This window comes from Fringilla coelebs (assembly GCF_963513975.1).
Source record: "Fringilla coelebs genome assembly, chromosome: 27".
In the NCBI taxonomy this organism is placed as follows: domain Eukaryota; kingdom Metazoa; phylum Chordata; class Aves; order Passeriformes; family Fringillidae; genus Fringilla; species Fringilla coelebs.
The window spans coordinates 3,404,805-3,429,138 of NC_140053.1; the positions used below are offsets into that span (position 1 = coordinate 3,404,805).

The 24,334-nt window shown below is 51.4% G+C and overlaps 1 protein-coding gene across 1 annotated transcript; it reads left to right on the plus strand.

The window, feature by feature from the left end:
- Positions 1 to 5,623: 5,623 nt before the first annotated feature.
- RND2 (Rho family GTPase 2) lies at positions 5,624 to 23,972 on the plus strand. Its single transcript, XM_084222117.1, has 5 exons — positions 5,624 to 5,746; positions 5,828 to 5,915; positions 17,611 to 17,720; positions 22,059 to 22,193; positions 23,567 to 23,972. The coding sequence occupies exons 1-5, from the start codon at positions 5,645 to 5,647 to the stop codon at positions 23,813 to 23,815; spliced, it is 684 nt and encodes a 227-aa protein (XP_084078243.1). The 5' UTR covers positions 5,624 to 5,644; the 3' UTR covers positions 23,816 to 23,972.
- The last annotated feature ends 362 nt before the right edge of the window (positions 23,973 to 24,334 follow it).

The window sequence follows — 24,334 nt, forward strand, 5'->3', positions numbered from 1 at the left end:
CTGGGATAGAAGGGAAAATGAGCGACAGGGGCCGTGCGCTGCCGAGCATCCTCAGCAGGGACACGCACAGACAGACACACAGACACATCAAGGACCAGCCCCTGGACCACACAACACAGTAACAAAGGTATCAGCACATACTTGTTACTTCTCTCTCCTTTTCCCAACAATATTTTGCCCCTTCTAACTCACAGTTGGGCTTTATTTCCAACGTCACATTTCTATCCTGCCATTTGTTTCCCCACACCTTGGCAGCTGTGAAAAGTGCATATTACATGGCTCTAGGCAGATATTTACTATATGTATTATGTTGTATTGATTAGTAGTGCAGTATTAACATTTTAGTAGTGTTGTAAATGTAGTTTTGTAGTTAAAATGTAACTTTTGTAGTTAAAATAGAAACTATGTATGTGGGATATTTTTTTAAAGAAAGGAATGAGGTACTTGCAGTGAGATAGCAGCCACAGGACACGTAAATCTTTCAGAGAAAGAGAATTTATTGCTCCATTATCAGAAGAAACGAACTTCTTCCTGCCTCGCTCAGCCCTGAAGGTGCCTCAGGATTCAGAGGAAGAAGCTGACGCTGCCCAGACAGAATCCTGTGTGTGAATGGAATTGATGCATCATGTGTGAGGTGTATGCATATGCAACAGGCTGTTGCCTTTAAGGGTTAATCCTCTGTGTACGTGGATCATTTTCTGGGCTTATTTTGCCCAGAAAGAGGTACCTGGACTGTCTATAACACTTTGGTTTTTATTGTCTCGTATTATCCTAATCTCAATTGTTAAAATTTAAATTACTCTAACTATATTACTATTTTTATAACCATTTTATGACTATTAAACTTTTTAAAATTTTAAAAACAAATGATTGGCGTTTTCCCCAGCAGCGGAGCGTTCACTCACCGCTGTTCTTGTCGCTGCTGTCCCCAGGACTCGCTGTGAGCTCCTTCCTCTCCCCGGCAGCTCCTGGGCTGCCTCACCTTCCGCGGCTCTTTGGGCTGCGCATCCTCCGCGCTCCGGGACCGCGCATCTCCCGCGCTCCGGGACGGCGTTTGCAGCTCGCAGTTCTGCTCTCACCGGCTGCTCGCTTTCTCCCAGCTGTTGTGTTCGTTTCTGTGCTTTTCACTCCCGCTGCACCCCACGCACCCCCTGCCCGGCTCCGCTTCACCGGCTCTTGTCTTTGCTGGCTGCACACCGATCCCTGACCGTAGCCGCAGCCTTTTGCTGCTCTGCATATTCCTTTTGCTGCTCTCCATATTCCTTTTGCCGCTCTGCATTTTCCTTTTGCCGCTCTGCATATTCCTTTTGCCGCTCTGCATTTTCCTTTTGCTGCTTTGCATATTCGCTGCTTGAATTTCTATCCGTGCTGATCCTGCGGCCAGTGCTGCGTTCGTGCGCTGTGCCCGGTCTCGCTGCGATCTTCCTTTCACATTTTTGTTGATTCCGTCTCTAATTCCCGTCCCGCGGTCGGCTTGGCTCGTTTCCCCTCCTCCTTCTGTGACAGGCTGCTCGTCTCGCATCGATCACGTCTTCGGGGACACCTTCTGTTGGAATCAATCAGCCCAGACTCCATTTTCTTCATGCAGAAAGCCAATTCTTTATTCACCAAGCTCATATTTGTAGGAAATATCAGAAGGCACTGTGTTAAACCTAATTGGTCAGCAATGCAGTGAAACTCAGTTCATTGGATGGTAAGGGCTAGTGTAAGTGTCTATCAAATTTTCTCTCTCTAGATATGTTTACATTTTTCCTTTGTGGGCTCTCATGGGACAAATTTCATTGTTTACACAGGTGCATTTTTTTTTCCACCCTCAGAATAGATTGTTGTGTTAAATAAACTTCTCATGTGCAGAATATATTCAACAACCTGGGAATATATGTTCATGGGAACTCGCAAATTTCTTGTTAGCTGAAGAAACAGGAGGGCAACTTCTTTATTTTATAATTCTTCTACCTGTATACAACCCTCTACTGCTTTTCTACTTCTATATCCTCTAGGGGAAAGCACCAAACTACACACCTCTCTGGGCTGAATTGTGTAACTCCAAGTGTTCATAGTTTGCAATATTCTACAGCTTGGCCTGGGTGGTTTCTAGCTCTCTCCCATATTTAACAAGTCCAAAAAGATATTTAAGACTAGATCTGGTGAGACACTAAAGTGTGTCCCTTAGTTCTGCCCCAGGCTGGGAATTAAGACACTGCACACTGAGACAGATACCAAAGAGAAGAGGGGTAAGGAGAGAACAATCATCATTAAACTGTCCCAGCGTGGTGTGATGAGCAGGAGCTCTGTCCTGATCCCAGGGTGACACCAGGGCACCTCTCACCAGGTGTGTCTGTGCTTCCTGCAGGGACCATGGCTGTGTGACAGACCACAGGACATTCTCACTCAGTAATTCACTTGCTCACCACAAGTTCAGTCCAGAGCCTCTGATTTGCTGTACAGGACCCAACTTTGGGGCTCTGCAGACCAGAATAAGATGTCACAGGCTCCAGCTTTCAGGCTGTGGTGCTTCAGTGAAAATTCTCACAGTATATTTTCCCAGTGCAGAATGTCTTCACATTTCTTTGTACAGAAAATGGCATCAAATATAAAACAATAAATTTAATTCATAATAGCAATTAAGACCCCGAGAGGGAGGATCAGCAAGGGAGGATCCAGGCACTGGGGAAGCACTTCCAGGAGCAAATGTGTGAGAGCCATCTGTCGCCTCTCCACACACAGTGACAGCCACAGCAAGGCTCTGCAGCCTGCTCAGGAAATTCACACCACGATGAAGGCTTGTTGAATATATTCTGCAACAGAATCTATTCACCAGGGGTGGATTCTGCTCTGCACTGAAGGGGATGTGAGGCTCAGCCACGGTGGTGCAGGAGGAGCAGCTGGCTGCCTCTCCCTCTGCTGAAGGAAAATGTGGCTGTTGGGTTTGCAGAGCTCTGAGTACTCCCTGCAGAGAGCGTCCTGCCTCCACTGGAGCAGGCTTTCAGCAATCTGATGGTGGGGAGCAAAAACCAAATTCCTACTGAGAAACATGGAGAAGTGCTGTCAGAAGGGGGAAAAGCCTGCTCCAGGTGACACTGATGAATACCCTGCACTCCTTTACCTGCAGTCACAAGACAATGAACTTTCCTTTCCACTCTTCTGCATGAAAATGGAGTGACATGCGCACATATAAGAAGGCAAAAAATCACTACAGGCCTTATAAAACCTGACAGTGCTGCACAGGCTCCTTTCCCCAGGGAGAGTTGGAGGAAACAAGCATGAGACACTCATCATTCTGCTTAAGACAAGGCTGGGAGGCCCAGGGATGCTGCAGCAAAACCCACAGCAAAGCTGCAGAACAAAGAACTGACTGAGCCAGCTCCTGGCCCACAAAATGCAGGAACCAGGTCAGCTGAGGACACGAGCTGCAGGGATCCCAGGATTACCTCGTCTCCTTGGACCAGCTTTCAGGTCTTCCCTGGTATATGATGATGAGGTGGGACCTGAATTTTCATCTGGCCAGCTGAATGTGCTTCAGACACACCTTTAGCCCTGCTTGCACCTGGCTGCTGTCCTAGGGGCGCACCCTGAGAGTGGGACCTGCGTGGCTTGTGACCACATGAAGGCATCCAAAGTGCTGACTGAGGCTGGTGTGTCCCTGGGGGCATGGCTGGCAGGGGTGTCAGAAGGCCAAGAAGCACCTGAAACCACTGGGTACCTGCAAGGCAACCCCCCATGCCTTGCTCCTTCTCTTTGCTCTTTACTTGTCCCAACACCGTGCACAGCACCAATATTTATATACAAAATATGACTGTGATTTCAGCAAAAACAATCTGCCCCCTCAGTCCATTAATGATCTTGTTTCGCTGCCAAAACATTTTCATTTCCTTTTCTCCAGGCCTTCTTTGTCTTCCTTGTGTCTATTTTTACAGCATTTTGTGACAGGCAGCCTGTCAATTTGCCATTTAGGTGAATCTTTCTGCAGTGTGGCCAGCAAAATACATAGCAGCAGAGAAGCCTGCTAATTAAAATCACTGCCTGTAATTTATGGAGGGATGCTCAAGGAGGGATGGAGAGCAGAAATCTCTGCAGAGGGCTGTGAGGCCAGCCTGGGGTCATGCAGCTGCTGCAGAGTTCCCTGTCCCTGCTGATGTCACTTGACCACGGACATCGAGGCTCTTTGAGCACAGAATGCCAGCTGTCCTCGTTTACAGTGGATATTTTTGCTCCTGACTAGGGGAGAGAATGATGATGAGGACTCCATTGATATCAAAAGGCTAATTAATTACTTTATTATACTATAGTATTCTATACATCTAAAACTGAACCTGCCAAGCACTCAACACAGCACAGAATCTCGTCACTGTCAGTGACAGTCCTGACACACACACACACACACACACACACACACCCCTGGCCCTGGCAGGGCAGGGAGACAAAACTCCATCACTGTGGGTAAACAATCTCCATATTGCATTCTGCTGTGGCACAACACAGGCACAGCAAATGATAAGAATTGTTTTTCCTTTCGCTGAGGTGCAGAGAATGCGAATCCCAGAAAATATTCTTGGGGAGATGCGCCTTGCTTTCCTCTGTGAAGAGAAATGTGGGGCTACACCAGCTTCTGCCGAATTCCTCAGGGAGCAGCTCCCGTTCCCTGGGCAGCCCCGGTGAAAAGGGCATCTCCCGGGCAGGGAAAGCAGCGCGGGGCCGGGGCTGAGGGCCCATCCCGGGATGAGGGTACATCCCGGGGGGTAAGGGCCGATGCCGGGGATGAGGGGCTCCATCCCGGGGCTGAGGGGCTCCATCCCGGGGCTCTGGGCCCATCCCGGGGGTGAGGGGGTCCATCCCGGGGGTGAGCACCCATCCCGGGGCTCTGGGCCCATCCCGGGATGAGGGTACATCCCGGGGGGTAAGGGCCGATGCCGGGGATGAGGGGCTCCATCCCGGGGCTGAGGGGCTCCATCCCGGGGCTCTGGGCCCATCCCGGGGGTGAGGGGGTCCATCCCGGGGGTGAGCACCCATCCCGGGGCTCTGGGCCCATCCCGGGATGAGGGTACATCCCGGGGGGTAAGGGCCGATGCCGGGGATGAGGGGCTCCATCCCGGGGGTGAGGGGCTCCATCCCGGGGCTCTGGGCCCATCCCGAGACTGTGGGCCCATCCCGGGGGTGAGGGGGTCCATCCCGGGGGTGAGGGGGTCCATCCCGGGGGATAAGGGCCGATGCCGGGGATGAGAGGCTCCATCCCGGGGGTGAGCGGCTCCATCCCGGGACTGCGGGACTCCATCCCGGGGATGAGGGGCTCCATCCCGGGGGTGAGGGGCTCCATCCCGGGGGTGAGGGGCTCCATCCCGGGACTGCGGGGGTCCATCCTGGGGATGAGGCTCCATCCCGGGGATGAGGGCCCATCCCGGGCACCACGGATCCTCCACCCGCCGTGTCCCGGGGCTGGCGACAAGCGGCAGCAGCACCGAGGGGACGCCCCGAGGGGCGGCGGGGCCGGCGGGGGGCGGCTCCCGGGGCCGCGGCCGTGGCGGCTCGGCCCTGCCCAGCGCCGGCTCCGCTCCGCGCCTGGTTGGTGCCGTCGGGGCCGGGGGCGCGGCCAGGCCGGGGCCGGCCCGGTAAAGCGGCGGCGGAACGGGCGCGGCGGCCCCGCACCATGGAGGGGCACCTGGCGCGCTGCAAGATCGTGGTGGTGGGGGACACGCAGTGCGGCAAGACGGCGCTGCTGCACGTCTTCGCCAAGGACTGCTACCCCGAGGTGCGGGAGGGCTGCGGGAGGGCGGGCCGGGCTCCCCTCAGCGCCCCGCGGCTCACCTGTGCTCTCCCCTCCGTCCCCCAGAGCTACGTGCCCACCGTCTTCGAGAACTACACGGCCAGCTTCGAGATCGACAAGCAGCGCACCGAGCTCAACATGTGGGACACCTCAGGTGGGCCGGGGGATGCCGGGGCCGGGCTCGTCCTTCCCACCGATGGGATCCCCGTTCCCGGAGCCGCCGGGCCGGGCTGGGGCAGCGGGAGCCGCTCCGAGCCCTGCGAGCCTCCCGGGGCACCGGGCAGCGCCGGTAGCGCCGGGCGGGCGGGCGCTGCCTTGTCCCTACAGCGGGGCCAGCGAACAGAACCGGCTGCGGCTGCAGCCCTGAGGCCGGGGGGAGCGGGGAGGAGGGAGAGTGCTGCTGGAGGAGGGAGAGTGCTGCTGGAGGAGGGAGCCCGCTCCCCGGGAGGGATGCCCTGGCGCTGCCGTAGAGCCTCCGGGGTTCTCTGGCGTCTTTTTGGCTTGGTTTGGTTTTGCCTCTTTGTGTCCTCGGTTGTGGTTCTGCTCAAACCGCCGGGCACAGCTGTCCCAGCCCACCGAGACCCGTCCCAAACTTTGTGCCTGCTCCTTCCTCAGGGGAGGTGTGAGTTGCAAGAGGAGTGCGTGATGTGGAGCTAATAGAAATATTGGCATCCTGCAAAGTTCACGTGCACTTTCTAATTTGTCTTTGGATCCTTTTGTATGGGCAGTGCAGCTGAATGCTGTGCTCTGCTGATGAATATACATCGTGTGCTTGCTGGTGCTGTTTCCCCATAGTCGCTTAATTTTTGGAATCCTGATGATAAATGAAGTGCTCTCAGTGTCCAAGAGCAGTAGTAAATGAAAACATGACCTAGGACTTTCTTTTCCTGTTGTTCATTCAGATTCCCTGCTGTAATTTTGCATTCATTAAATGACAGCTATAGGATTAGCATAGCTCTACTTAGAGTAGTGGCTTTACTGAGTCTTGGACTAGCCCAAACATGTAAAATATGTTTGAGTCTTCTTCTGGAGCTTCCTGACCCAGGAGACCTTGCTTTCCTGATTTTTATTCCCTGAGACAAAAAGGGAATTAGATTCAGCTTTGCTGGCAAGCTGTGTGCTGTGATGTGAGCCATGAGGATGCTGGCTCCTGAAAATGAAGTGTTGGATCTCGGGGCTTGACCAGGAGCTGTGCTTGAAGCACAGAGTGGTGGTTACATGGAAGCCCTTGCAGGGTGGCTGCTGCTGGGCTGGTGTGTGTTTGGAGTCTCTCAGATGTGGCTGCAGTGAAACCATCCTGGCTGCTCTGGGGCTCCTTGAAGCTGCTCAGGGTGCTCCAGGACTCAGGGTGGTCCCTGGGGTGCACAAGAGTGTTCACCCACAGCCTGTTCACCTCTGTGGCTCGGGGAGTTCAAAAACTTGAGCTTCTGCAGCCTTGGGAGGGGATGTGGTGAGTTATCTTTGCTAGGCACTGAATGGCTTTGCTCTTGAGGATCTGTGTTTGATATAAAAAAACTTCATCTTTGCAGGGTGTAGAAGCACTGTTTGCTTTTTAGGAATCCTCCAGAATGATGTGCTTTGGTCTGACAAATGTTTCAAGAAAAGGACTTGATAAAAAGTCCTTAAAGGATGTATCTGGCACCTGCATCTGATGCTGTCACACGTTCATTTTTCCCCCTGTGACAAAAGATGTTTTTTCCAATATTTGTCTCTGCAGCCAAAAACAAATGGACTTTGATTCTTTCTCTTTTCTCCTGTGAAAAATGTCAGACCTTTTTAACAGCTTTGCTGTAGATAGAGTTCATCAGGTAGTTTTCCAGATAGATTCCCTTTGATTTGAAATAAACAGGAGCTAGTTCTTAATAAACAATCCTGCAAAGCACTAGACAGCAGTTTTCCCTGGTAATCAAACTGAAATTTTTAGCTGTAGACTGCAAACTGCTGTTGAGTTTTCACTAGCCTTCAGAGGCCCTTATAAATGGGAGCTTTGGCAAGAGAACTTTTGCACAATAGTAAATTGAACCAGCTGAGCTGAAGGGATCAGGAGCAGCTCATTGCCCACCCCAAGGAGGATGACTGGCATTGGTGGGCACTTCCCCTTCTCTCTAGGCTATCTACTCTTTCTTTTAAGCTGCTTTTCATATTATTCATGATAAATTCCATCCCAGCAAGACTGAAAAGGGATGACCCTGACATGAGGAGGGGAACACTTTCTATTTTAAATGCTCTCCTTCTCTTAGATGAGTGATTGGAACTGAAAATCCCTGAGAAATCAGCAGAGACCTGGAGAGAGGAGGTGGATATTGGTTTTTGACTTTTTACTTAATTTCCCTTGCCCCATACTTAGTTGAGGAACCACTTGGAGACTCTGGAAGCTGCACAGGGTGAGCTGAGCATCTCTCAGCAGTGGGTGATGGGGAAAGTGCAGTCTGGCCTGGAGAACTCCCTTTCTGCTGCCTGAGTGTGCCTGCAGTCTGCCTGGCCACTCAGCCATCCCACTGCTAAGCCCTGTACAGCCCAGGGTGTTGCCTGCTCCCTGTGTCCTCTCATCCTGCTGGAAAATGCAGCCTTTTGAGCAGAATTGACCCCTCCTAAGTGGCAAACACAGGCTGTGACATTGGCAGCTGGCAGGCAGGAGCTCGCATTAGAGGAATATTGACACAGAGTGGATGGGAGTGATGGAGAACTGAATGGCTCCCAAATTGTATTGGGAGCTCTGATTTTCTTTAAATGTCTTTTAACTCTTTGTCCATTGTTTTCTGGGGCTGGAGGGTGATTCTGGAGAGTTTCCAGCACTGAGAATCCTTTGCAGGGTGAAACCTGTGGTGCTCTGACAGGGTAAGTGCTGGGACTCAAATGGGACTGCACCAGGGGGAAAATCCCCTTGTCCAACATCTGCAGCTGCTGGTTGCATTTCATGTTGGTTTCCATCTGTCCCAGTTTGGGACAGACCATGGGAGTAAAATTGCTTCAGGTGCCATGTCACAGCATGTCAGGAATGTCCCATGCCTGCTGTCCCCAAGTGCTACATGCTGTTTGCTAGACCCTCCACTGAAAAACAGTTTGACACCTTGTCTGTGAGGGAAGGGGTGCAGAGCTGCATGGGGCATGCATGGCTGCAGCTGCAGGGAATGGCAGAGCTGCATGGGGCATGCATGGCTGCAGCTGCAGGGAATGGCCATGCCCTGGCACCTCTGCTCATGAGCCTTATGCAGGGCACGGTGCTTTGCTGCTCTTCTTGTTCCTGTTCTGCCAAATTCTTTTGTTGGCTGAACATGCTCAGCCCAGAAACAACTCCTCTGCACAGGGCTGGGATCTTGTGGTGGAGGAAACTCCTGTTCAGTGGGATGTCTGATGGCTTGGGAGTGCTGTTCCCAAAGGGCTGGTTGCCCCGGACCCGGCAGGAAGAGCTTTGTTCCTGGGGCAGGTGGAGGAGGGTGCATGGCTGGTGATCATTAGCGATGCTCTGCAAGGAGTGGGCGAGTTTCGAGTTTCGTTTGAGTGCGTCAGGTCTGGGAGGGAGCATCGTTACCCCCAGGGCGTGCAGGGGCAGGGAGCTTCTGCTCAGCAAGGTAATTCTTCTTTCCCCGTGGGATCAGGGAGTGTCCCCGGGTTTGGAAGTGGAACCATTGAGGTGCTCAGCAGGTCTCTGGCAGAGAGAGCCTTCAGTGAGCAGGCTGACCTGCTGCCCAGAGCTGCCCTGCTGCCCAGGGACCTGTGCTTGGAGTGTTTCCCACCAGGAGCTGGCGTTGCCAGTGACCCCACTGCCCACTGGTGCACTGGCAGTGCCAGCTCATGGTGGGAATGACCAGTGCCCAACAGACTGGCACGATGCCCTGCCTGTTCTGCAGAGCTTCCCTGGCACTGGGTGCAAGCAAGGGGACAGAGGAGCTCAAGCCAAGCTGCTGCCCAGTGCCTTGGCAAGGCCTGGGTTGGCAGCGCTGATGCTGGCAGCTCTGAGGCTTTATCCTGTATCTAGGTGGATTTTTTGTTCTGTTTTCAATAATGATGGTGAAGAACTTCCACTGTGCCGTGCAGCCTGGGCTGAGTTCTTAGCTTTTGGCTCACCCCCCATGCTGGCAGGCTCTGCCTGCTGTGCCTGTGGCCTCAAAGTGCAGGCAGGCAGAGCAAGGAGTGACCTGAGGCCACTGAGCTGCTCGATGCATCTTTTGCTGATGCAGACTCAGCTGCAGAGTAGAGCTGCCTGCTTCTGGTAGGGACATCTTTGCCAGTGCTCAGTGGGAGAGCCAGCCTGGCATTGTGCCTTGCACAAGGTCACTGCTGCCTTGGAAAGCTGCTGGAGGGGACTGTCCTTTGTGGACCATCGGACTGGCAGTGCCTGCAGTGTTGCAAAGGTCAGTGCTCACAGGTTCAGCAGTGCCCTGCTCAGCTCAGAGCAGAGCTGTGTGCCTGCCAGCTCTCCACAGCCACTGTCTCTTCAGCAGATGTGCTTTCAAGACAAGAATAACACTGTGAATTGCAAATCCCCCTCCGCCTTCCTCTTTGCCTGTGCTCAGCAAACAGTCTGCCTTGGAATGGCCTGTGTGGGAACCCACAGGCTGTGATAACAGATCCTTCTTTTAAGGGAACTACTGAGGAATGTTGATGAGATTAGAGAGCTGAAAGGGGCTGAGTTTTGCAATGGCATCTCCATGGATGCTGGGGCTGTCTGTGCCTGGATTCCCAGAGTGCAGCTCCAGGATTGCCATGGCTGCCTCTTCCCAAGTGTAAGAACAAGTTCTGTCTCAAAAAGACTTCACTCTGAGGCAGACAGAAAATGTGGAGCTGCCCTTTCCATACCAAAAGAGCTCCTCCCATGCTTCCTGTTCAGACTGAGAGCCTAAAACCGGCGTGCTTGTGTTGTGCCTCAGCACAAATATGTAGTTAATCCTAAAAATACAGCTGGGTCACATTCTCACGCAGGTCAGCAACCAGTCAGACAGAACTTTAAAGGGTTGCAGCAGAAATGCTGATACTGAAGTGGGTGGAGGATGGACCTTGAGAAGACGTGACAGGGCAGGGCAGTGCCCAGGAGGATCACCTCTCTGGGCTGGGCACAGTGTGGGGGCATGCTGCAATGCTCTGTGGCCTGGGGATGGAGCCTGCTTCTCATCTGATGATCCCTGTGGCATCATCCATCCTTTGTCCCCTCCAGATCTGAGAGGCTCAAGCCTCTGTGGGGCCATGAGATGTCCTGGGAGTTATGGGGGTGCTGGGGAACATTTGTCTTTAGTGTCAACTGGCTGACCCTGCTGGCTGCTGTGACCTCGTGGACAAGGAGGGATGTTCTGTGGGGTGTGTTTGTTCCCACTCAGGTGCAGACCCCTTTCCCACAGCCCAGAGATGATTTGCTCTCTCCTATGCTCTGCTCTCCCTGCTCCTCTTGCCCCAGATTCTGAAGATAAAATCTCCACTCCATTAAACTTTGTAAGTGTACAGGCCCAGCCTTCCCTGTGGGAAGAAACCTTATCTGGCAGCCAATGCTTGGGGAGGGCTGTGAGCAGTAACCCTGAAATGTGCAGCACTGCCCCATGAGAATTGTGTCCCTGCAGCCCTCAGCCTCTGCTCCCTGAGAGCAGGGGGTGCTGCCTGTGCTGCAGGAAGCTGTTGCCCCTCTAGGTCCCTGTTGTACCCTGCAGAAAGGATGGCAGGCAGGTTGTGGCAATGCCAGCTGCCCTTGTGACACGGCAGGAGTGCCAGGAAGGGGCTTGTGGCCCCCATTTGTCTCCCTGCTCAGCTGCTGCAGGCATGAAAAGGCTGGGGGGGCTCTTCAGCTGCATCTGCTGAGGAGTCCTGCCAGTCCTGCCATGCCAGACACCCTGTGATGTGTCACTGACATATTTTATGGAAATCCTTTTGCTAGGATTTTTCTCCTGAGAAGCTGAGAAGCCTCAGAAAAGAAATATAAACAATAACTCTCTGATGGCTGTGGATTGTGGTCTGGAGATGGTTTACCAACAGGTGCATCTTTGATTGGTCTCATGTGAATTGTTTCTACCTGATGACCAATCACAGGTCCAGCTGTGTCAAGGCCTTTAGTGTAGTTTTAGTATATAATTTTCTTTTAATATAATATATATCATAAAATAATAAATCAGCCTTCTGAAACATGGAGTCAAGAGTCTCATCCTGGGGATCCTCAAACACCAGCACAGTGATGCTCCCCCAGGAGCTTTCAGGGGCCCTTCAGAGTTGCTGGAGGGAGGTTTGCAGCTGAGCAAGCTTCTCTGACCACAGGACTGGGACGAGGCAGGAGTGCTCAGTTCCTGCCTGAGCTCGGGATTCCTCCACTGGTAAATCCAGCAGAACAGCCTCCTCCTGAGGGGCAGGCTTCCAGTAATAAGATCTGGAGGAGGGCCCAGAAATGCCACCTCAGCCTATGCAAATAGCACTGCCTTCCTCCTGAAGGTGTGCCAGCTGGGCTCTTCAGTAATTCACTAATTTTTGTACGTGCAGTGTAAGAATTAGGAGCAGGGGTTAATTGTCCAAGCTGATGAGCTGGTTTTTTTTTTTCAGTTGTGCACTTCCCAGAAGAGTGTTTATTCTATGTCACAGAGCAGTTTCCTCCTTTCCTACACTTCAGGGGTTTGCAGTGATGTTGCACAAGCAAGACAAATGTCAAAGTTCAGCCAGGACAGAAGCTTCTGGAAGTCCTGGGGCTGTTGACTTGCTCCTGCTTTGGCAGCTTTGTCCTCTTTACCCAGAGCTTGGGTGGGATCTGTCTGGCAGAGTGGACATCCTGTGTCATCTCTAAGGGCTGCTGCTCATCTGGCACCTCTGTGTGGGGAGGTGACCCAGAACTCTTTGTGTTGTCAGTGAAACCCTCTAGAAAGCTGGAATGAATTTGTGTTTCATTCCAGGAAGGCTGCTCTTGGCAGTGCCTGCAGAAAGCAGCGTGTGCCTCAGCATTACTGCCTCTTTGGGGAGAGCTTACAGTGAGCCCCCCAAGTGTGCTGCTGAGAAATTGAGGTCTTGGCAGTGCTCATCTCTGTTTCAGCCAGAGCTGGAAGCCCCTTGGAGAGCAGATCGTGGCTCTGCATGGTTTTCCCTATTGTTGGATGGAGGGTGCCTGTGTGAGGAGGCTCATCATCTCTAAAACAGCTAATGAGGAACAAATGAAGGTTAGCACCATGTTGGTAGAGATGAAACAGCAGATTTCAGTCCCCTGCCCAAGAGTGGCATCTCTGAGCTGCAGTGCCAGGCACTCCAGGATCTCCCAGGCAAGGGCAAAGAGGAGCTACTCATGCTTGTATTGTAGACAACAACGTGAATTTTATTTTTAAGCTGGTTGTAGGCTTGCTCCAGTTTTCTCTTTAATCATGAGCAGATGCACTTAGGTCCTGTTTCTTGCAGACCTGGATGCCAAGTGGGAGAATGACTCATGCAGTGAAGGAAGGCTGAATCTGCAGACACACCAGCCTTGGGCTCTTGTGTGTTTGGAATTGCCAGACTGTGATCTCTGGAGTGTCTTGCTGGAGGATCTGCAAGGTGTCAAGTGCTCATAATCCATAAAACTGAAGAGCTGGAGTTGAAGGCTCTGCCTTTTTTGGGTTGTTTAGGTGGGGTTTTGGGGGGTGTTTTGTTGGTTTTATTTTTTTTTAATTGTCAAATACAACAAAAAAGTAATAGATGCAAAGCAGAATTTGCTGATTCAGTGGAGATGTCCTCAGAGCAACCTGGGGATTACCTTGGTTGGGGGCAGTGCAGCTCCTCTGCCCCTCAGGGCAGCACTGAGGTGGGCAGAGGCTGCTGGCTGGGAGCTGGATGCCAGCTGAGGTGCCAGGGCTGACTCCTGCTCTTTGGAGGTAATGAAAGTGAAGCAAATTTTGATCTCATTACAAAAGATAAGATTCCTTACCTCGTGCTTCCCTTCCCTGAGCATGGGAGTCTCTCCTGTGGTCCAGGTGATGAGAGCAGGATTCCTGGCAGGATTCCTGGCACTGGGGTGAGCCTGTGGGGATCCTGGGGCTGGTGGGGGGCTGCAGCAGCCTGTGGGCTCTCTGCTGAGGGGCTGGCTGGCTGCTGAGGAGCAGCAGGTTGCTATGATACAGTTTGCTGTGGCAATGTCTGTGCTGAATGAGCCAAAGCTGCCCCTACAAAAGGAGCATTCCTTGGCTGGGAGGGGGTAGATTTATCTGAAGTGTTTATGTAAAACTGAGAAGCTGCAGGGAGAGGATGTGCGTGGGAACGTTTCCTCCAGCACCAGGGCCTCTGTCTGGAGGCAGACAGCTCTGTGTGCATGGGGGAGAGGGCTGGGCTCAGATAAAGGGCTGGGCTAATTCAGGCATGCAGATCAGCCCTGGATCTCCCGTCCTGTGCTCTCAGCCCGTGGCAAAGATAAGACTGAAGAGCCTGTTCAAAGGGGAGCACAGCACTGCTGAGCTTGGTGCTGCCTGTGAAAGCAGCCCTGGGCTGGGCAGGGCTGGCTCGTGTGGCTGTGCCATGGGGAGTGCTGTGGCTCTGCCAGGTGGCTCTGCCAGGTGTGAGTTGCAGCAGTGTGAGCCTGAGGCGAGGTCACAAACCTCTGTGCCCAGCACCCTGCCTCACCCTGGCTGCCTGTCTGGCATCCCTGTCCCCAGAGATGCCCAAGATGCCATAGGGACTGGCTCCTTTCCCTTAGGGAGCTTGACTTTCCCTCCAGGAAGAGGCCTGGGCTCTGCAGATATCAGGATCTGTTTCTTCTGTGCTGATCCCAACCCCTTCCCAGTGACTTTGCAGGGACAGAGCCCCAGGTCTCCCCAGAAGGAGCAGGGGCTGCAGGTGCCTTTTCTCCTCTGGGCTGGCTGTAACACCTGGAGCCAATGTTTCTGGGAATCCAATTGCACATCAGATCCAGGGCACCTTCCCCTGGCTGTGTGGGAGTGGCAGGGGCTGTGTGGGTGCAGCCCTGGAGCTCTGCTGTTGTTGGTACCATGGTCTGAGCAGGATGGCCCCTCCCTGGCACTGGGCAGGGTTTGGGAAGGCTCCACAAAGCCCTCAGCCTGCCCCATGTGGGCTCAGGGCAGAGGGAGAAGTGTCAGGCTCTGCTCCCCAGGTGTTTGCAGAGCTCCTGAGCCTACACCTCAGCTGGGAGCCCTGTGCACACAGGACCTGCAGAGGATCAGCCCATTCTCCTCTGGTGCCCAGCCCAGGCAGATTTCCATCCTTCCAGAAACATAAGCCACCATCATCCATAATTCATCAGGTGCTGAACTTCACTGAGGAGCTGCCTGACACCTGAGCTGCACCTTTCTCCTGGGCTGGGAAAGTGCCAGGTCCTGGCATCCCAAGGAGCTGCAGCAGGAAGCAGGTCTGGCTTCCTCAGCCTAGGATGGCAATCCTGCTTTTGGAGGAGGCAAATTCAACAAGGACTCTGGTGTCTCTGTTTCCTCTTCCCATAAATAAAATCTGCTTCTCACCCCTCCAGGAAATTTAAATTATTTGTCTTTGCAATATAAAACCAAAGCAGTGTTTTTAAGTAGCAGTGAGGCTGATTGCTCCATGTCTATTTGCTGTGCAGTGCAAATAAAAATGCTGTGGCACAGTGACTTTACTGCCTGAAATTTGCATTGAAGGGGTGTGTGTGTGTGTGTACATGTGTGTGGTAGAAGCTGTGCAGGATTCAGGCTGGGCTCTTTGCCTGCTCACAGAGTTCTTGTGGAATGCAGAATCATCCCCTTCCATTTATAGCTCATTCACCAAATCCTGTCACTTCTATATATCAAAAAGAATCTGTCTGACTTTTTCCAGCACAAATCCAGAAGGAAGGCAATCCATTTTTACCTGTCACAAATTCTCACAACCTTTGTGAGCAAGCTCTCCCGTACAAAGACAGCAAGGGAGGATAGAAACCAGCAGCAGCATCTGCTGTCTTCTCTCAGCCACACCTTTCTGCTGTTTGGGGTGCAGCACTGGCATGACAAGTGATGGAATCCAGGCGTGAGTGGTGAGCCAGGCTGAGCCTTCCTGTGTGAGCAGCATCCCCAGCAGCCCTTGCCAGATGCTCACTAGGGAGAAAGAGGGATGCAAAACTTGCCTCTTCCCTCTGTCGAGGGGTAAATATATGAAAACAAGGACAAACCCTCTGGCTTCCATGCCTAAACAAAGGAACTGAAATCCTCTGCCAGTCCAGCTCTGGTGAACCTTATGGTGTGTGGTGTCTGGTTTGAAAGCAAAACCAGTGAGAGAACCAAGTCAGGAATACAATTTATTAGGAAAAGAAAAAAACAGGCAATGATACAAAAGAAAAAACACTGACAGAGTCAGAACACAGCCTGACAGCCTCTGTGTCAGGGTGCTGGTAGCAGTCCAGTTGGGATGGTGGCTGCACTCCTCCTGGAGTGTCAGGTGTGGTTCTGTTGAAGCAGTGATCCTGGAGAGGGGTGTGGTCTTCTCTGAAGCTCCCCTGGGAAAGGGAGCTGTTCCTCTGGGAATCCAGTGGGAAGGCTGTGGTGGTGCCCCAAAAATCTCAGATTCTATCCAGGTAGGGATGCTTGGCTCCTCCCTCTGGGCAGAGCATCTCCCCATAGGATGATGGAATTTTTATCAGTCATTCAGTGACACACAATAGCCCATTAACAGCAGATATCTCCCCATAGGGAGGATTGGTTGTGGAAGAGAGAAAGAAATACTGCCCAAGAGATAAAGAAAACTGCTCAATTAACAGAAGATAACTGCCACACCTCTAACAGATGGCAAAATAAAATACACGTTGCCTTGCAGTATGGGACACTGTCAAAAGCTCAGGTTAACATCCTTTGTTTTCAACAGAGCAGTCTGCATCTTGAGGCAGTGTCTCCAGTGGCTACTGGAATTAAAGATCTGAGCCTGGTGGGGAGGGCTGAGTGTGCCAGGCTGCCCCTTGGCCCAGCAGCAGTGGCATGGGACCTGCTGACTGTTGTAAACAGGCGAAATTAAATTAAATGAGGCTGATGACTCTAAAAAGGAAAAGTGCCTGTTTATTAAGACATAGAACACGCCCCAGGGCCTGTGCTGCAGCCTTTTTGTTTCTGTGCTGAGCCTCCCCTGGAGGCTGGGATTCTGCAGAGCTCAAAAGTGGGGCTCTGTCGTGCCCTGTTATCATCCAGCAGGGACTCGGCGCACACCGCGACAGAGTGGTGACAGATGGCGCCCAACGTGGGGCGTGGAAACGTCGAGGACATCTGTGAGCTCTGCCTGTGTTGGGGAAGATGAAACAGGAAAGCCTTATAAATATGATTGCCTGGCAAAAAATTTTGAGAATATAGAAACTATAAGTGAGATTGAAATGAAAGCAAGCTTTGAGATACCTCAGTTACTGAACCACTGGAAAACAATGGTGTGGCCAGCTGAAGGTAATCCCCTTTGGATGGAACAACACCCTCTGCTTGCAGGCAGGTCCAAGGGGCAGAGCAGACCCCACTAGCTGGGCAGAAGGGGCCCAAAGAGTAGTTTTTAGGGTTTAAAATGTAACACAGTATGGTAATGTAATGATTCTTATAGGCTGTTTGTAAATGCTATAGGATTTGTATATTGTACCAGATTGATTAGTGAGAATTAGAATATTCAACACAGAAGAAGATTTATTGTATTGTAATGGGAGCCTTGCTCTCTCATCCTTTACCATGCTCCTGCCTTCTCTCTCTTTCCCACTCTCTTTACTTCTCTGGGGCCTGCTCTGAGCTGTGGCTGGCAGCTCCAACAGGGCCCTGCACCCCGGCCCTTCGCAATAAACCGCAAGTTCCACGACCTGGCTTCAGAGATCTCTCATCTCTGTCCTTCCCAACCACCCTGCCCCCTGCCACTCCTACACACCTGCAACTCTAAGAGGAGCTGAACCTGCCTACAAAAGCCAACTTTGTTTATAACACTGACCCCGCTCCTCTCCACAGGCTCGGCCTACTACGACAACGTGCGGCCCTTGGCCTACCCCGACTCGGACGCCGTGCTCATCTGCTTCGACATCAGCCGCCCCGAGACCCTGGACAGCGTGCTCAAGAAGGTGAGTGCCAGCAGCCAGAGGGATGCTCTGCCCCACCATGCCCCAAGACCCTGGACAGTGTGCTCAAAAAGGTGAGTGCCAGTGGCCAGAGGGGTGCTCTGCCCCACCATGCCCTGATACAATGGACAGTGTGCTCAAAAAGGTGAGTGCCAGTGGCCAGAGGGGTGCTCTGCCCCACCACACCCTGACCCCTGGACAGTGTGCTCAAGAAGGTGAGTGCCAGCAGCCAGAGGGGTGCTCTGCCCCACCACGGCGTCCCTGTGCCCTGAGGCTCTCATCAGGGCTCAGAGCTCTGGCCCCTGTGGTCATAAAGATATGAAAAGGTCTAATCCTGTCCTTTGAAACACTGTGTCTTAAAAAGTTGAGAGTGATGTTGTTCTTTTAAAAGACTGCATTTTCAGACAATAATAACAGTAACAATAATATGTGGTGGTGTTCTCAGGGGTCCCAGGACGAGGGAAGAAATGAGAATCTTGACTCCATGTTTCATGGCTGATTTATTATTTTATGATATATATTATATCAAAAGAAAATGAACACTAAAACTAAACTAAAATAATAGAAGGAAGGACTTCATCAGAAAGCTAGCAAGGAAAGGAATGGAATGATAATAAAATCTGACCAGAGAGTCTGAGACAGCTGGACTGGGATTGGCCATTAATTAAAAACAACCACATGAGACCAATCAAAGATGCACCCATTGCATCCCACAGCAGCAGATAATTATTGTTTACATTTTGTTTCTGAGGCCTCTCAGCTTCTCAGGAGAAAAGATCCTAACAAAAGTATTTTTCATAAAATATGTCAGTGACAATAATAATTTAATTTCTTAGTAGGTTTTGGCATAAAAATAGAAAAAATGTATAAACTAATACTGTGAAAGAAATTGTAGACTTTAAAATTAAACACTTGACAGCATATTTGTAGGATTTGTGTTTCACAGCTGGGACCTGATCCTGAAAAAAAGCCAATTTCTGTTATGCAAGTGCACTTCTAAACTGCAAGCCTAGGCTGTAAAATTAAAATTGTGCTATCTATTTTGCAAGGGTTTGGCCTCAAATTGTAGAACCTTGTCAGAGATTTCTTCTTTAAATGGATTTATGAGAATGTCTGGCCCCATGGCCTTGCCTGGAGTTCCTGTGCTCAGAGGAGCATGGTCAGGTGCTCTGCTTGGTCTGTCCAGAATGCAAGATATTTCCATTTGGAAGGAGCCCAGAGGGTGGTGGCAGCTTGCAGCATGTGTGTGGGGTCTGTGTTCACACCTACAAGTGTGGGGGCAGAGGGAAATGCTGGGCATTTGCTCTGTTTTCCATCAAGACCTTGGAAGGTCTCTGCCAGCAGAACCAGCAGTGGATCTCTGTCAGCAGAACCACCAGTGGATCTCTGCCAGCAGAACACCAGTGGATCTCTGCCAGCAGAACCAGCAGGGAATCTCTGTCAGCAGAACCAGCAGGGAATCTCTGTCAGCAGAACCAGCAGTGGATCTCTCTGCCAGCAGAACCACCAGTGGATCTCTGCCAGCAGAACCAGCAGTGGATCTCTCTGCCAGCAGAACCAGCAGTGGATCTCTGCCAGCAGAACCACCAGGGAATCTCTGCCAGCAGAACCAGCAGTGGATCTCTGCCAGCAGAACCACCAGTGGATCTCTCTGCCAGCAGAACCAGCAGTGGCTGTGGATGGCCTGCAGCAGCTGATGCAGCCTCTGGTGCCTGTTTCCAAGCAAGCAGTGCTCAGTTTTTTGGCTCTCCCCTCAGTTCAGCACCTGCATAGTGAAAAAGACAGCAATCAGTTCTCTATAGCTCGTCAACAGAAATGATGAGCTGTGGTGCTGAATTTGAAGTGAATTAGGGAGATGAGATGGCACAATGCCACTGGCCAGGAGAGCAGGCAGGGCCCTTAGCCTGCCCTGGCACAGCCCAGTGCTGTGCTCTGTGTTCTGCCTGCCCCTCAGTGCCTTTCAGCAGAGCTGATGTTCCAGCTGGCAGCTCCCAGAGAGCCTCACAGGGCTGGGGATCTGCTGTGGAGCAGCCCTGACTGGTCTCCAGTGGGGGACTTCTGGGACAAGGTCCCACACAAGGCTTTCCTCTGAGGTGAATTCCAGCAGCCCCAAATGCTGCTCAGAGGAGGGAGGGTCAGTGCTTTCCTGAGTGCATCCCTTGGTCCTGCTGTGCCCTGCTTCCTTCCATGCATTCAGGGAGCTGTGGTTCTGCTGTGCAGGACAGCATTTGGCAGCTGCATCCTGTCCTGGGGGGCTGGCATCTCGTTTGTGACGCTCTCTGGGACACCAAGGCATGAAAAGCACCCCAGAGCAGCAGCTCCCGTGGCTGTTCTCCTCAGAGAGCCCCAGGGCTGGAATGGCCAAAGCCTGAACATGTCACATTGTGCTGCCTGGCCCCTCGGCCTCTCCACATTTTGCCAAATGTGGTGCTGAAGCAAGTGCCTCTTACTCAGCTGCTGGGAGGGCTGAGAAGTGGGTCTTTGTCTCAGGAGTGTCCTGGTGAGGGGACAAAGACCCTTCAGATAAATTGGTCAATGGCTCAGTGTTGGCTTCCAGAGCAGGTCCTGGGTACCAAGCAGGCTGGGTGGAGGGAGGGTGTTTCATGTGGACTCAAAGAATTCACTGCTCAGCTTGGGAGTCAGCAGAATAATAATGCAAGTGAGTCACTTGTACCTTAATGAAATACAAACCTCTCAATAATTAGGTGGGGCTGGGAGTTATTTGTCTCTCTGCACACTCTTCATGTGAGTCCAGCCTGCTCAGTGTGTGGCTTTCCCTGTACAGCCTCACAGATGTTTTGAGTGCTGCTAGGCAGTGTTTTTTTGATATGGTAACTTAAAATAAACCTTAAATCCCAGGGGATTTCTTAAGTGCCTCTGAGTAGATGCCTTGTTTCCTTTGGTGCAGGCTCACAGCCTTATGGCAGGGAGGAAAATTCCTAAGACACCATGAAGCTGAAATGGGTTTTAGCTTGTGATATCGGGCAAATAAGGAAAATAACATTTCCTGTTCAAGCCTCAGGCAAAAATTCAGCAGAGGAAATCTTTATTAATGCCTCCCCTCTGATGCCTGTGCTGCTGTACAGCATGTACAGTTGAAGGGGCAGAGGCATCTGAGGGAGTGCAAGCAAGCAGCTCTGCCTTTCATGCAGAACAAGATTTCATGGAGTGGTGCTTTGGTTCTGACAAGTCTTGACAGCACAACAGGTCTTGGGCTCCCAGAGGTGGCAGTGATGCAGGGAGAGGTCACAGCTCTCTCCATAGAACAGGGAGCCCTGTTTCACTGCAGGGACCTCTGCCAGGTGTGAACAGACATTGGAGCTCAAATCCTTCACATAAATTAGAGTGAAAGCTCCAAAAGAAGTGGATCTGTTCATTGTGAGGTTGTGTAGGTCTGTGGCTGCAGCACCATGACCTCCAGCACCCTGCCCAAGGGCTGGGGGTGCCTGAGTCCTGGGGAAGCAACATCCTTGGCAAGCAGATACCTGGAGATACCTAAGACAAACTCCTGATAGAAAATAAGATTTTTCATATTTTGCAGTTGCTTTGGTCTGATACTGGTTGAATGACATTTGAGTGGTTTTTAGCCCTCCCTTCCCCACGAGGTTGTGGACACTGGGCTTGGTGGCTTGGTTTTCTTTCTGCTTCTAATTGCCCAGGGTATACCTTAACCCTGAGTTATTGTAGCAGGAAATTGCTAATTCCAAGTGACACTTCAGCTGGGGGTAATCTCTATTTATTATCTGCTTTCTACTTCAGCACCACTAGATAAGTAACTGGGGCATTGACATGCTGATGGAGCTGTGCAGGTCTCCCCCGGGGGAGGTCACAGGTGATGGATTTATTTACTGCTACAGACACAGCTGACATCAGGCATTCACTTTGGGAGCTCTGAAAGGAGTCATTTATATGAAGGACATGGATGTTTGCCCTGGCCTTCATTGCTTCAATTCTTAATTTCCCTGGCTATAGCTATGCTCTGAACATCATAATGTCTTTAGCAGGTGGTTCCCAGTAATGAATAGTGTGTGAGTGTGCAAAGAGCTCTCCACTGGCCCTGTTGACCCTTGGGGTCCCAGATCTGAGCACCAGACTGTGTGGCTGTTGTTTTTCCACAGCCAGGACTGGCCTCCTGTGGCCTTGCACAGGGGAGCACCACTTGGATGGGGCAGGTTTCCAGGGCAAAATCTGGAACAGGCGAGCATGAGGGGTGCTCTGGCCATTCCCATCCTCGCCCTTGGCAGTCATGAAAGAGCCCTGATCTGCTAATCAGTGTTTGACCAGTTGTGACACCCTGTTTGGAAAAGCAACACCCACCAGAGCCTGTCCTTTCCTCCACAGTGGCAAGGGGAGACGCAGGAGTTCTGCCCCAACGCCAAGATCGTGCTGGTGGGCTGCAAGCTGGACATGAGGACAGACCTCAACACCCTGAGGGAGCTCTCCAAGCAGCGCCTGATCCCTGTCACACACGAGCAGGTGGGTTTGGGCAGTGCCCAGGAGGGGACAGCTGTCCCTGTCACCCACTGCACCCAGGCCCTGCTCTGCAGCTGCTCTGGTCGTGTTTCCACCAGCTCTGGATGACCCTCACCTATTCCTGATGCTCTGCTGAGCAGCCAGCCAGGTAGCAGCCAGAAAAGTCGTTCCTCAAAGCAGGTGGAAGTGCCTGATTTGCCAAGTTGGGCTGGCTAAAGGGGAGTGTTCTCCTTCTGCATCTCCAGTTCAGTGCAGCTCTGTCTGCTCCCAGTGACTCCCAGTGACTTTAGGTTTGCTGATAAATGAAATTAGACATTGAAGGATGAAAGAAACAATGGGCAAGAAAAACCCCTAAATTCTGTAAGAATTAACAATTAAAAGGGAGGGTTATACATTAGAGGGAAATCTTCACTATCAGGTGTTGTGGGAAGTCTGAACCTCTCAAGTACCTCAGCCAATGGGGAAAGAGAGAAGGGAAATTTGGATAAAAAGGAGGCTGCGTCCTCCAAAAATTTGAGAGACCTCAGGAGAATTCCCCATGGCCTCTCCCTTTATTGGAATAAAGTCAAAGGACTCCTCTGCCTCATTTTTGGACATAGACCTCTGATGTTTGTGGATTAATTTTCCTAACAAAAGGGAGGTTTATACATTAGAGGGAAATCTTCAGTATCAAGCATATTGGGAATTTTTTACCTCTCAAGTACCTCAGCCAGTGGGGAAAGAGAGAGGGGAAATGTGGAAATTGGGATAAAAAGGAGGCTGAGTCCTCCAAAAATTTGAGAGACCCCAGGGCAATGCCCCATGGCCTCTCCCTTTATTCGAATGAAGTCAAAGGACTCCTCTGCCTCCTTTTTGGACATAAACCTCTGATGTTTGTGGATTAATTTTCCTAACAATATTCATTTTAATGAACATTTTAACGCAAAAAGCCAATAATAAAATGCAAGTTTTGTGGATTAATTTTCCTAACAATATTCATTTTAATGCAAAAAGGCAATAATAAATCCACATTTTGTGGATTAATTTTCCTAACAATATTCATTTTAATGAACATTTTAATGCAAAAAGCCAATAATAAAATCCACATTTTGTGGATTAATTTTCCTAACAATATTCATTTTAATGAACATTTTAATGCAAAAAGCCAATAATAAAATCCACGTTTTGTGGATTGATTTTCCTAAGAATATTCATTTCAATGAACATTTTAACACAAAAAGCCAATAATAAAATCCACGTTTTGTGGATTAATTTTCCTAACAATATTCATTTTAATGAACATTTTACTGTGAAAATCCAATGATAAAATCCACGTTTTCCCCACGTGCACGGTGTCCTAACCCTGTTCCCCTCCCTGCTGCTCCCTCTGGCCGCAGGGCAGCGCGCTGGCACGGCAGATTGGAGCGGTGGCCTATGCAGAGTGCTCCTCCAAGGTGTCAGAGAACAGCGTGAGGGACGTGTTCCACCTGACCACGCTGGCCTCGGTCAACAGGGTGCACAAGAACCTGAAACGCAGCAACTCCAAACGGGGACTGAAGCGGGCGTCACAGATGCCTGGCAGGACAGACTTCCTGAGTGACACAGAGATCAGGAAAGACCGGGCCAAGAGCTGCTCCATCATGTGAGGAACGGGCTGTAAATACCGCGTGTGTGTTGTCCATTTGTACAGTGAGTGGCTGAGACAAGGGCGTGGTGCTGGCTGCGGGAGCTAGCCTGCCTTTCCACAGCCTTTTTCTCAGTCTCCAGGGCTGAGCAAAGGTGCCAGCTGCAAGCAGGGCTGCACGAGTTGCCCCGCACTGTGGAGACTTCTGCTGCTGTGCAGATTGCTTGGGATGAAGGAACCACTTGGCAGAGGAGCATTGAGGTGCTGGAAGGTCTGTGGCTGGGTGAAACAAAGTCAAAGGGAGCGATGCCGTGTGTGTGTGTGTGTGTGCCACCCTCCTGGAGCCACAGCCCAAGCCCTGTGCAGCTGTGCAGCTGTACAGCACACACACTGGGGGCTGGGGGCTCTGTGGGACCTGGGCTGGAGGGAGGAGGGGGATTGGGAGCAGCAGAGTGTGATCAGGAGAAGGTATTCTTCCAATCTTCCTTCAGAAGGGAAATGATGGTTGAGGTGATGCTGTTGGACAGCAAGTGCCATGGAA